Raw genomic sequence first — 13,636 nt, forward strand, 5'->3', positions numbered from 1 at the left:
GAACAAATGCAGTTCTTAATCATATAACGAAGACAACCAACTTATGCTAGATGTCGAATCAATTGCCCAAAGTTAATTTTAGTCTACTATAGATCAAAAGTTCAATTTTCTAGCAATGTTCCTTCTCTTGACTATTTTTCTACCTTCTCGTTCTTTGTTTCAAATATTAAATCTAGAAGCGATTTATATATATATATATATATATATTAAATTAGAATAAGATTTCAAATTCATAATATTTTTCTTAAAACTTCTAAATTCTATTATTCAAATATTGCTTTATGATAAAAACTATCATTGTTTTCAAATCATCAAAAATCTAATTTTTTGTTCTTTCTACGTACCTCAAAGCGTACGTTATCTAATTTATTTATAATTGGCGATATAATTCAACAATGAGAATAATGTATTTCTACTTGATGAAGAAAACCTACTCAATTTTTAATCTAGTATTGTCGAACTTTCCCATATAACACTTCCTACATATTGTCTCTTAATGCATTCAAAACAGTATTATGCCGATTAAAGCTGGAAACTTACGTATGATTCGAGTAGTTCAATACTGATTGTAATTAATTAATTAAAAATAAGATTTTTTATTATTATTATGACATAATTCATAAACCAAAACTGGTTATTATGGACAAGAATGATTTCTTACATGGCTACTAAATTGAGATATTAAATTTTTAATCATGGCTATGTCGTAGATAGTAGATATCAAACTTGTTCCTCTCACGCAATGATGCCTATTCCTTCTTCGCCTTCATACCTATTCTGGTATCAGAATATAATTCGCATAAACCAAAACTGGTTATTATCGACTAATATAATTTCTTATTAAAATACTGAAGTGTGTTATTGGTTTTGTAATCTTAGCTATGTCGTAGTTAGCCTCTAAGACATAAAAATTGTTCCATTTGATCTTAATGTACCTTTGATTCTTCTTATTTTTCGCTTCCTATCAATTAATGTTTTTACAGTGATTCTCAAAAGTCTTCTCGTCTGGGGTTGTTTCGGTGGTATCCATGATTATCGGTTTCGCTTCCATGTGCTCATTCCACCAAATTAAATGATTAAAGCATGCTGCTATTCACGTGACGTTGTTGATCTATTCTTGGACTCTTGGACTTTTACATCTAATTTTCAAATCCCATCTTTTGTTCGATGTTTATATCATCATATTAAAAGATATTGCTGCCTGTCTCTCTCTCTCTTTATTCATGGCATCTCCACCATCCATAGGCGGTGGAGAGATTGCAAGTGAACAATATGGAAATGCATTTTATTTTCGAAGCTTGTTTCTAGATAATTTAGGAAAATATTTAACATTAATTAGGTAAAGTAATGAATACGTAAATTCTTATTTTACCAAGATAATTGGATTGGAAAAAGTAGCACAATAATTTTTCTATCAAACGATTATCCGATGGGGGCTCAGTTTATTTACTAAAAAAGTATAAGTATGATAGTCGGTTTTTACAATTTGAGTTTGTTTAAATTGGTTAGAAATCTTTAAATAACGCAATAAGAGCTTGCAACAAATGAGTACTCGTAATTCGTTTGTTTTATTCAAATAAGTAAATTCACAAATGTATTGGAAAACGGCATTTATTACTACTGGTACGAAAGAATTTGTGAAAAGATATGTTAATAATGTTTTCATATATATTTGATGTAGAGTATTTTCTAATTCAAGAGGAAATTTGCAAAAATTTGCTCTATTTGGCAGGGTCTGGAAACAAGCATGATGTTTAAATCATCTAACTGAACTGCTCAAATAAAAATTTCATTCTGAATATTATAAATTAATATTTCTTTTACACCATGTTTATTTGTTTCTATAAGGTATGTTTTTTCTCACAATCTTGTTAATCTATATTGTTTTACTTTGATTTTTCAGTCATATTTCAATACATTCTTTCTGAATAAGCATTAACTTGTTAAATATAGATAAATACTGTTTATTTTATTTATTATAAGTTACTAACGAAGCTACAAGTTTTTCATCATGTAATATTATGTTTACCATAACGAAAACTGATTTAATACTCTCATCTAGCTGTAAATAATATTATTCCAAAAGAAACTGGTTGTACTTGGAATAAATGCTCCATCGATTTTGTAAATGGAATGGAACGGAAGGCTCGTCTGTTTTTGCTATGCATTGTCTAGCGAACACGAACAAAACGTATTAAGTAACAGGAATTATTTTCATTTACATTTTAAGTTGATAAGTTACGATAAGTCTTTATATACTTTGTGTTTCCCACTATAAGTTGACCCTAATTAATTTTGTGACTAAAACTAACAAAAGATGTACGTATTCAACTAATTTTTCATAAAATCTGAACAATTGCGGACAACTTATCTCTTTGAGAATTTCCGAGTTTCGAAGCATCTTCTCGCTTCAGCCTCTAGTACAATGTATACACGAGCGTTGTCCGCAACTTTCTTCTTTACTGTAACTTGTTCCACTGACATATTGGCATTAATGGTAGTAAAATAAGTATTAACGTCAAATATTTAAAACGAAAGAATCCAACGATATAAAAAAGGTCTTCAAATAAAAGATCTAATTGTCAAGACAAGAATAATATACCGGGAACCTTTCTAAATTATTTGAGTTCCGCAAAACTGTCAGGTTCACCCTCCATCTTCAACAACAGGGAACAAAATACTATTTATCGAAGAAAAATAGTAAACCAAAATATTTTCACGCATAGTGCACTGATAATTGTTTTGATTTACTATTTTTCTTCGATAAATAGACTTAAGCAGCAGAGTTTGGACTCTCAAGCACCCGGCAAAAATCCTCACTAGATTCAGTCGTTTATGGCGAAGTGTTGATGTAGTCATAGCGTGAACATTGTGTTAAATTTCAACTCACAATCTGATACGAAGTTTTAGCAGTATATTTTCACCCATTCCTTATCTTAATAAGAAAAAAAATTCTATGGTGATGAGGCTCTAGGATACGTTCGGTATGTTCAGTAGAAAATATTTGAATTCACATCACACTTGAACGTTTATGAAAAGTTTTTGTGGTTTTTTGATTGACATATTTTTGCATATCGCCCCTAAACACTATTTTAATTAACTTTACGGTTTTTATTAAACGTATGCTTAAGAATTCAATAAAGATCGGTAAATTTTGAGAGTACACGAAATATCTGGGAATTATAATCTATTATAATGTACGTATTTTTTTATTGCGGTGAATTACTTCCATCCATAAATTAATTTTTTTGCTTACATACGATCTATCTATTAGATAAAAGCTCTCCCACCAATTAGTCAACGACCCTCACAAATTCTGGATTAGTCATTTGATTTTTTTTTCATTTAATAGGATTTAATGTGCCAATAGAATATGTTTTATGAAATAACAATTTCGATATTGTACTTGTTATTAGCTACTCTGTTACAAGTAGTAATTAGTAATTATTCATAAATCAGTAGACAATAATATTGAGTAATATATTTTTTTAACGTTCCAACACACAAACATTAACAGTTTATCATGATGTGACGCACGTTTCGTTAAAAATATTATCGTATTTGTCTTCATAGATCAAGGTGTTGATATTGTCGAAGTAGACTTGTGAAGTGCGTTCAGTTTAACATCAATGGTCCCAGATCTGCTTAGTTCATTTCTACAGAAGTTATTAATATTGTATGTAAAGTTTGAAATTTTTATAATATTCTATTAATTAAGAATAAAGTTATTTTTCGTAAGAAATACTGCTTTATGTAATACCTATAATGTAGCCGCTAGATTTAAATATATAAGGTAATTTCAAAAATATTAATTAGTATTTTTTTTTAATCGAAAATTTTTGTCTAGGAAACTGTAAACTAGTATCAAATGAACAATTAAATGATTTTTTATCACACATTTCATAAGGTTTGTGTTTCCCAACATCTGTGTTGATATTTTAAAATAACTGATACATCTAAAAAATTATTTATTAGCTGTTAATAATTCGATCATTTTTAAACATTTTCAATAATGTTGTAGAATACATTTTGAATAGTTGCCGTGATAATGATTTCCAAATGTTAGATTTTGTGAACGGCTATTGTTCGTCTAGTAATTCTAAAAGAAATAATTTAGAGGAGTAGTGATCTAACTGTTCGAATATTGTCTTGCCTTCAATCAAGTTGCCGTCTTGCCAGTTACCGTCGCTAATTATTTTCCATGCGATTCTGTCCTTGGTCTTATATTTCCATCGCTTGATTACCATTCTACTTAAGTCGTTCTAAATCTTACTGTAGTATTAACAAAGCTACTGTGTATTCGCCTTCTCACCACAGATGCACCATTTTATTCTTTGAATTTTTATTTTTTTAACTATATCTTACCATTCAAGTTCCTCATCTATTTCATAATAATTCATGCGTTGCTTGTATTTATTTTCATTAATCCTGACCTGGCCCAATATTATTCCTATTATCTCTTTTTCCGTTATTCTTCATTACTCTTCTTGTCATTGTTTCTGCGCCGTTCATTAGTATCGGTCTTGTTTTATAAATATTCATATTGTTTATTTTTATTTAATATTTTGTTTTTCAAGATCTGATTTACATAATAAGATCTAACAGGTGCCAATATTTTTTCTTTTATTTCTAATCTCCTATCCCAATTACTGGTTACCATTGTCAAATATTTTAAGTGCGATACTTCTTCAAATTTATAATTTCCTATTTTCATTGCTCCTTTTTTGAACTGCTTACCGTGCTTCATAATTTTTTTTCATTTATTCTCAATCCCTTCTATTGTTAGTTTCATTCACCTTTTCTGATACTTTTATTAATCGGGAATACTTCAGTTCCTTTTTTACTGTTCGGTGCATTTACTGTAGATTCCTAAATAGTGTTAGCGATAAGTCTACAATTTTGTTCCTGTCCCTTGGTCTTTTTGTATTAAATTTATTTCTGCATACTTAGAATATTACCATAATTCTCGGTATTTTATATTAGGGATATTTTTCCCTTAATGTTATATTTAAGCTCCTTTCCGAAACGTGCTATAATTTTCAGCCTCAATTAGAATAATTTGTATCTGACATCTTTATTTGAATTTATTGTAATTTTTACGTATTTGACGTTCAATATCATGACAAATTATTTAAAAATGTACTATAGGTACAATTGTTCCTGTGGCAGAGTAGACAATAGAAAAATATTTATAATCATCCTTTCAAACATCTTTTAGATATTGGTGTATATTTGAACATAATTTTCTTGTTAACGATTTTCGATGTTATGAAAAATGATGGTAATTTAGTTTCGAGCATAATTCAGTTTTTAAAATATGTCATACAACCGAAAAATTGCAATCCAAATCTAAAATTAATAAAGAAAAAGTTTTCCATATGGTTTCGAACTTGAGTGGACACATGGTACATGCACGCTTATACCCTTTTGTTTCTAGTACTTCCATAAGTAAACTTGAATTTATAAAAACAAGTCTTTAAGACATTTTTTGGGTAGGTTTTTTTTATAATAGTAACAGAAAAACGTGACCTCCTATCAATTTTTGGATTTTGTATTCAGTAAATAAACTATTTGACTACCTGAATCTTTCTGTCTCCGACATACCCTAGTTTCGACGGAAGTCATTTCATCCCATTACCTGTAATACCAACAAATATATTTTTCGTTCAGAAAAACAAGTACGAAATAATAGATTCCAAGTAAAAAATATTTCGGCCGTAGATTCCATATACAAGGTGCCTAAAAAAAACAAAAGTATTGATCCGGTCAATAAATATAGATTTTTTATTGATGTTGGGTCTTAACGAATAGGTATCTAATTAAGATTTTATTGGTATTAAAGAATGAATATTGCTCCATCTTCTACTTTACTCCAATTTTTTCAGGATTTTATATTTTTTGAAACATATTTTTGTGAATCGGCGATTTGAATTGAAACAGGCAGTGGCGTACTCCTTAACTGATTAACACATTATCAGCCTCTTCTCTTTTATGATAATAAAGTTGTCCACTCTTATAGCACTTAAATTTTCAACACTTTCGAATCTTTCTAGCTAATTTAAATAGAATTCGAATTGATTCGTAAGAATGCTTCTAAAAGAGCCTCGATGAATAGATTCTTGATTAGAGTGACTGTATTATTTCGAAAAGGCCCTTCTTAAAGACAATACAAGAAACGTCAAAAACTGAACTTCATTCTAAACAGATTTAAACAATTCTCACATCGCAAGTCACTAGATATTGAATAACTTCAAGTTCAATAATCCATGAAGCTTTTGCAACTTCAATGGATAATATAGTCTACTTGAAATTAAATTAAGAAGTAAAATGTAACCCGAGGGTGAGGAATATTGAAAATATATGACATAAGTTTGGTCGTGGTCCTTGTAATAATAACTTTATCAAATGGTTCTAAGATATTTGGCTTGAATTTGTAAAGGAAAAAGTTGGGAAAAAATGTTTAGCGAGTGCGAGAGGTGTTCCCACGAAGAAATCCTTTCGGAAGACAAATCGTGAGTAAGCTATTTCTATAACGACTTTTTGGAGAGTTTAAGGAGATGCTTGCAACTACGTCATTATAATTTGTAACTGTTTTGACTTTAAATCCTTTAAACCATCATAATAGACAAGCCAACACGCATAATGTGCGTATCATGGGCTCAAAAAATCGTCACGCGATGATATAAGTGCAACGACACTCCCCTGATTTGAATTTTTTGCCGTATTACGAAGGAGCTTCACTAGTGTAACTTTGTACGAGATTTGTAAATTTTTCTACTTGATATATTTGAACATTCAGTCTTCTTTGTGTTAAGCTTTAATCTGTAGAACAAGATGGCTTATGAACCTCTATAGTTCTTTAAACGAGCTGGCTATTAAAAGATTATCATCAGCATAACCAAGACACCTTCATCAGCGTTCTCTAAACCTTCATCAAATATTTCTTTAGAGTATAAATTAAAGAGCAATGGATATAGAACGCACCCACCCTTATCTTACTCCTATTCTCATTTCAACTTCAGGGTACCTTTGGTGATCTAAGAGAACGCTAGCGGGCTGATGCCAATAGGGATAAGCAATAACGCGCATATTTTCATCATCTATAGATGACTTCTTCAGAATTTCTAGCATCTTATTATATCTTATTCTATTTAACGTTTTTAAAATTGATAGCACATAATATATAAATGTCGTGGTTCATATGAGTTGTGAACAATGCTTCACGCGTCCCAATTCATTCCGGAAACCAAATTGTGTGTTTAAGTCACCCGTTATTACTCTCAATTGATTTTACATGATATAGTTCATTGAAAACAGGTTGTTGAGGAGATTCCAAAAATATCAGAATATACAGAATGTTTGATTAAAAGTAGTGTAAAGACTATTCTACTCTTTAGTGGTGTACGCTTTGAATTTGAAAGTCACCTCTCTTGACGTTTTTCAAAATTTTCTAAAATAAAGATAGAAATAATTTATTTTATAATTTCCACACTATATAATATATTAATGATAGTTTTGAGATGATGTACGCTTTTTAAAAATAATGTTCATAGCAAAAATAATTGAAGCTTACTTTATTTTTATTATGATTTGCGCCGTATCGGAAATTGCGATCAGTCAAGAAATAAGTATAAGATCGTTGAAAGAAGCTTCAAATTATAAATTAATGAAAACACATAACTGATCATATATTACTGAACGGTCGAAGACAATGAACTATTTTAAAACACATCCTAAGCCACATAGGGAGTGGAAACTATTAACTCGAAAAAAACTTTCAATAATTTCAATTTGTAGGATCCAGCATATGTAATTTGACAGAGGTGGCTTATTATAATCATATGTTACATAATAAATAATATTATAACTACTCTTATAGAACGTTTTTTCTCAATACTCAACAATATGACATTAGAAAGTAATTATTTTGATTTTTTTTGTTGGCAGATTTTTTACTGTTCAGTAATCGTGACAACACCATTTCGCTATGGTCTATTAACGGATTTGTTATCAAGACTTTTGTTTCAAAATGTATGTTGTAAACGTGCGTCGTTTTGTTTTTTTAGAATGAAGTTTTAAGTATATACAGTTGATGTTGTTATAGTGAAGTGTTCTCGAACGTGTTCTGTTGTGGATTAAATCAACGGTACGACTGAAGTGTTGTAAAAATTACGTTTATTGTGAGTAAAGGTGTCACTGACTTTTTCAAGTGCTCAATGTGACTATTTTTAATGTCCATATCAATTGCCCGAATTTTTCCTATTTTTATATCTATTTGGAATTTTAGGTCATTTTAAACTCAGGTAATGAACAAACTGCACCCTCATTAGGTACGGTGGGAAACTGAAAAACTTTTCTAATGCGTAAAAATAATAAAATTTATATTTGCAATAACATGATGTAATGTGAACATGCAATGATAATGCAAATAATTTATTTAAAAATTTTGGCTCAATATAACTTTCCTTCTGCATCGTCAGAACAAACTATATTAATCAAGTGAAAAAAATCCTAATTACGAGCAAATAAATGATTACAAAATGTCATGAAACTCTCAAACTTGAACAAAGTATTGATGCAATGTAGTCCTGCGAAACGAACTCCGAGCTCTCTCCCTAATACTACAAATATAAAATTCTCAAACATAGTAACTAAAATTTTTCAGAGAATTTTTTAAAAGGTCCAGGAGTCACCTACAAACAAGTCACTGCGCTGCGTACACTTATTTAGTGGTTTCCGGCTACAAGAAATTTAAGTTCTAAGTTATGTATGCACCTGCCTCTCTTCGTCTTTTTCTTTGCTGCCTTCATTTTATGTGAAGTGCATAACATGAACAGAAACTTAAAAGAGCTCCTTCACTCATATCAGTCTGAAAGGTTTTTTATGTATCTTTACGATTCTTTCGTATCTAATTTCTTCTTCTCAAAAAGATTGCAAACTGAAATGTTTATTAATGAGTGTAAATCGTTTATCTGATCTTTAGTTTATTTTCAAAATGTTACGTTGTTATTCTCGTTTTTATTCAAGATTAGAACATAATTGTTGTTATAAAAGAAATAAAAGTCACATCATAATTTAAAACCCCTATGGTATTATTAGATTATGTTCCGCTATGTTTATTTTATGTAAAAACTATACGAGTACGATCAGCATTCTATAGTGTACATTGCCTAATTTATGTCCGTATGTAGATTGTTTGTATTATCACATTTTGTTCATCTGTGTGGCTCAAAAATGTATTACATTGTTTCTTACTATTGAAATGCACTAAATCATTGAACTGTGGTCCTTTCTTCTGAAGAAATTTGAAGCCATTGGATAGGTTATGGTAAATTAAGACTAAGTGCAAATAGATTATAATAGATGAAACATGCATAGTTGTGCAAGATATTAAAAAAAAGTACTAATCTTGGATGAGCAAAAAGATAGACAGAAGAGAAGGTAACGATTGGAATAGAGAAATATTTGTTAACAATAGACAAAAAAATAAAAGAAGGAACTATCTTGGTGAAAATCAGGTTCTTGTCTTTTGAGCCAGTTCTCGATGAATTTTCCCATATTATATGCATTGGAAAGGTGCTGCTTCAACCTCGGAAACAGGAAATATTCATTGAGTTCCAAATCTGGGCTATATGGGAGATAACACTAGATTTTTACCTGAACCGTCACAATAATTTCTGAGTTGCTGGAGTCTGTCATTGTCATGTACAAGAGTGACACATTCACACCACATATTCGGCCTTTTGGAATGGACTTGCGTAGTCAATAACGAGTTAATTGTCAGGTCATGTTTCAAGTAATTAATCCGGATAACACCGTATGAATTCGAAATATGATTGTTGTAACTTACCGGCAAATGATGTAACCTTAAATTCCTTTGTCGTTGGTGTTTCCACTCTTTATTTCACTCTTAGTGGGGCTGAAGTTATAAAACCTATTTTGGTCTCCGAAAATGATGTGACCTGTGCGCTGCCCATCAAAATCCACATTATGCGTGCAGTACAAGGCTCATCGGATAACCTAGCGGAAATACGCCATTGAAAATCAGAAACGATGCCGACTGTACCCATAAAAATCGAATCACAATCCGCCTTTCTTCACGGAACCAATTTTCTTAGCGTTTTGCCTTTTCAATCGCCCTGAATCGTCTAAGAACTTTCAATAACCACCCTCACAGCAGTTGAATGACTAGTAACGATATTTTTTCCTACCGTGGGAAAACTAGATTTAGTTTTCAAATGCAAAATATGTTTCAAATTCTGTGAGACTGGCCTTTTAATAAATTTATCTATTTTAGGTCCAGATACCTCACAAAGAGCCTCTTGGCTTATTAAGTTTTAAAATAACTTTTAAAGAAATGGTGAACATCTTGCTTAAATTTGGGAAACACTTGTCTGTAGTTGAAAGCAAAATCGTTGTAACTGGAGATCTCAGATATAATATGCCGTTTATTTTTACAGGGTTGTATTTGAGATATAGAAAAAATGCGAAATAACTGATCATACTAATAGTAGTAAAAAATAAGTGGAATTTCTTTTCATACACCTACTTATCTATTCATATTTCTTTCTGTTGCTTATTGTTATGGATTTATTAAGTAGGAAATTTATGTAAATAGTATGTAAATTACATAATTTCGTAATAAACGAACGAAGTGAAAAATGTGTTTTCAAAAAAAAAACACTGTAAAAAGTGAACAGGAAAATCTAACTTTTAAAAGTATTTTGTTATGTGCTTTTAGAAACGTTGGTTAATAAATATTATTGACTATAAGTATTAAATAACATAGAATAAACAATGGTAGGGATACCTTACAAGTGCGAAGGAAGCATATTCCATTTTCAGAAATGAGATATAAAATATTTCAAAGGAAAAATAAATAAAAACACAAAAAAGTTATGAGAGATGAAAAAATCAAGTCATTGGTAGCCGTGATAGAATAAAAAATATCAAAGCACACTAATAAAACGGTTCGAGATTGAAGGAGATTTGATAATTTTTATTATTCCTTTTCTTCCCAGAAAATTTCTGTTTAACGCATAATAGAGTTTGATTGGGACGCTTATTCTTTCATTCACTTTTGCTTCTTGATTTCCATTGCTCTATATAACCACGCCTAAATATTTGAAACTCTTCACTTGTTCCATCTATTTCAATTTTGAGGTCTTCTTCTTGTTTCCCCACTGTTTTTTCTATATTTTTATTTTTTTTTTTTTTAAATTAATAAATAAATCTTAATAAATATGTTACAATTCTTCTTTATTTTTAGAGAATAAGACTGAATCGTCGGCAAAAACACATTAAAAGGTTCCAACTATTTCTGTATCCTATTTGTATCTGTTTCACTTTTGTTTTCCCTTCTCTAAATACATCGTCATCATCATCCTTTAGTCGTAAAAGACTTGAACTTCCATCCATATGATAAAAAAGAAAACTGCATTAACTAACCACAAAATATCAAAAACACATAGATTCAAAAATTCTTGGAAGGGAATCTAATACACGAAAAAGAGAATTTTTAGAATTGGTTCACATTCATCAAAACGAAAAAACTATAAATGATAGAAAAACCTTTACAGCTCTATTTTGTAAAATCTAATACAACTACAAATAATTTAATTGATGAATGCTACGTGTCAATATCATATTTTGATAAAGAATTCGGAACGTCAAATTTGTATCTTTATATAAACATATTTTCCAACGTTTAATATTGTTATCCTCATTTTTCAATTGAAAAAAAGATAATAACCGTTTTTAAACATATTTTGAGTAAAATTTTAGTAGGTATGACAATTGAAACGGAACCTGAATTACTTACTTATCCACTAATGAAAAGTTTCTACTTTATACGGTTCATGAGTTTGAATAAAACTATGATTTTGTGTGTTCAAAAAATTAAAAATTTGTAATACTGACAATTTTTGTTGTATGAAACGATAGCACAAAGATACTTTGGAATCTATAAAAGTAGTTTATTTCAAAATGTTTAATATATCTTTATAGTTCTAAAAATTAGTACTCACGTTTACATTTGGCCAAAGTAAACATTTATGGTTGGATATTTTTGAATACGTAAACGAATTTAATTTTAGATAATTTTCCTAGAAAATTAATACATGTTGTGAATAATATTAGGAATGAACTTCTAATTAAAAACTATTTCCAAGAATACAAAGTATCTAGAATGGTGTTGATAAATTTTACCGAATCTGTTTTGCAATACATATTGATATATATTAATATTTTTTATCGTGTAGAAACATCAACATAATATTAATATCATTGTTCTTTTCAGGACCAGAATAGTGGAAAAATGACGCAACAAAAGTGAACACAATCAGTCAATACCAAAATGTCGTCTAGTGCCTTCACGTGCCTTTCAAAAATCCATCTAAAAATTTTATCTTTAATACTAATATATTTTATCAAAATTGGTCATGGATGGTTGCCAAACACAAGCACAAAATTGGTCAATAATGCCAACAAACTATCTAGTATATCATTTAGGGGTAATACATCGCAAGTCGATCACTTTACTGTCTTGTATCAAGACGAAAGTACTATTTTATTAGGAGGAAGGAACCAAGTTTACAATTTGTCACTGTACGATTTTACACAACGTACAGACAATATAATATACTGGCCATCCTCAGAGGCCTACAATCAACTCTGTATTTTAAAGGGGAAGACAGAAGATGATTGCCAAAATTATATCAGGATATTGGTCCCCACAGCTCCTGGAAAATATCTTGTTTGTGGAACTAACTCCTACAAACCGATGTGCAGGATTATACAAGAAAAGGTGAGTTTTTCAGTTTGTGCTTAGAATTAGTAATGATATACCAAGCGATCTTTGAACTCCTCGAAAATTCTTCCTGGAAAACGTAAGTAATTAATTCGCAGAACTTTTTCAAGGAAAATCATGTACTTTTTTATGAAAATCCTTGAAATGTCCTTAAACTTTACTTTTCGAATTGACTATATAATAAACTACATGGAAATTGACATTTTTTAACAATAGAAATTTTACGCTAAATGATTTTTGTAACAAGTTATTTTAGGTAGACAATTAGGTAATTTTATGTATACATAATTATATAAGTGTATTTCCTTTTGGATATTATTAAATGGTCTAAGAATGAAATACATTTATAAATAAGTTACTTATTTATCAAAAAACCTAACTATTCGTTACAGGACAAACAAATAGAATCGTATGTTGAAGTAATCAGATATATATTTTTCAAAATTCATCAAAAATTGTTATGTGATATATAAGTAGTTGTTATTGTTTTTTTTTGCAAATGTGGCTTCTTCGAAATTGTATATTGCCGATAATACAAAAAGAAGACTCTTCATAAACAGTAAATGTCTTACTAAATCCGAAATATGATCCTCAAACTAATGTGCTTATTAAAGAATAAAAAAAGTTGTAAGGTACATAAAGTAGTACAGTTAGAACTTTATGAGACTTCTTCAATTAAATATTACACTTATTTTAATTAAAATTATTGCTATTTGATATTAGTTCATAGTTTGATCTTAGGATTTTTTGTGGTCTTGTGAACAGATTTTGATATACCGCCACTTCTGATTACTATTTATTTGTCGCCTTAGAATAAAATAATGAATT

The 13,636-nt window shown here is 29.7% G+C and overlaps 1 protein-coding gene across 4 annotated transcripts in view; it reads left to right on the forward strand.

The window, feature by feature from the left end:
- Positions 1–13,636, forward strand: part of LOC130892018 (semaphorin-1A-like) — a 224,698-nt gene that overhangs the window by 170,245 nt on the left and 40,817 nt on the right. For all 4 annotated transcript variants that reach the window (XM_057797205.1, XM_057797195.1, XM_057797213.1 and 1 more), the window contains exon 2: positions 12,299–12,805. In XM_057797205.1, coding sequence (XP_057653188.1) covers positions 12,356–12,805 — 450 coding nt within the window. In that variant the 5' untranslated portion in view covers positions 12,299–12,355. The remainder of the gene's footprint in view (positions 1–12,298; positions 12,806–13,636) is intronic.

Source organism: Diorhabda carinulata, chromosome 1 (genome assembly GCF_026250575.1).
Source record: "Diorhabda carinulata isolate Delta chromosome 1, icDioCari1.1, whole genome shotgun sequence".
Classification (NCBI taxonomy): domain Eukaryota; kingdom Metazoa; phylum Arthropoda; class Insecta; order Coleoptera; family Chrysomelidae; genus Diorhabda; species Diorhabda carinulata.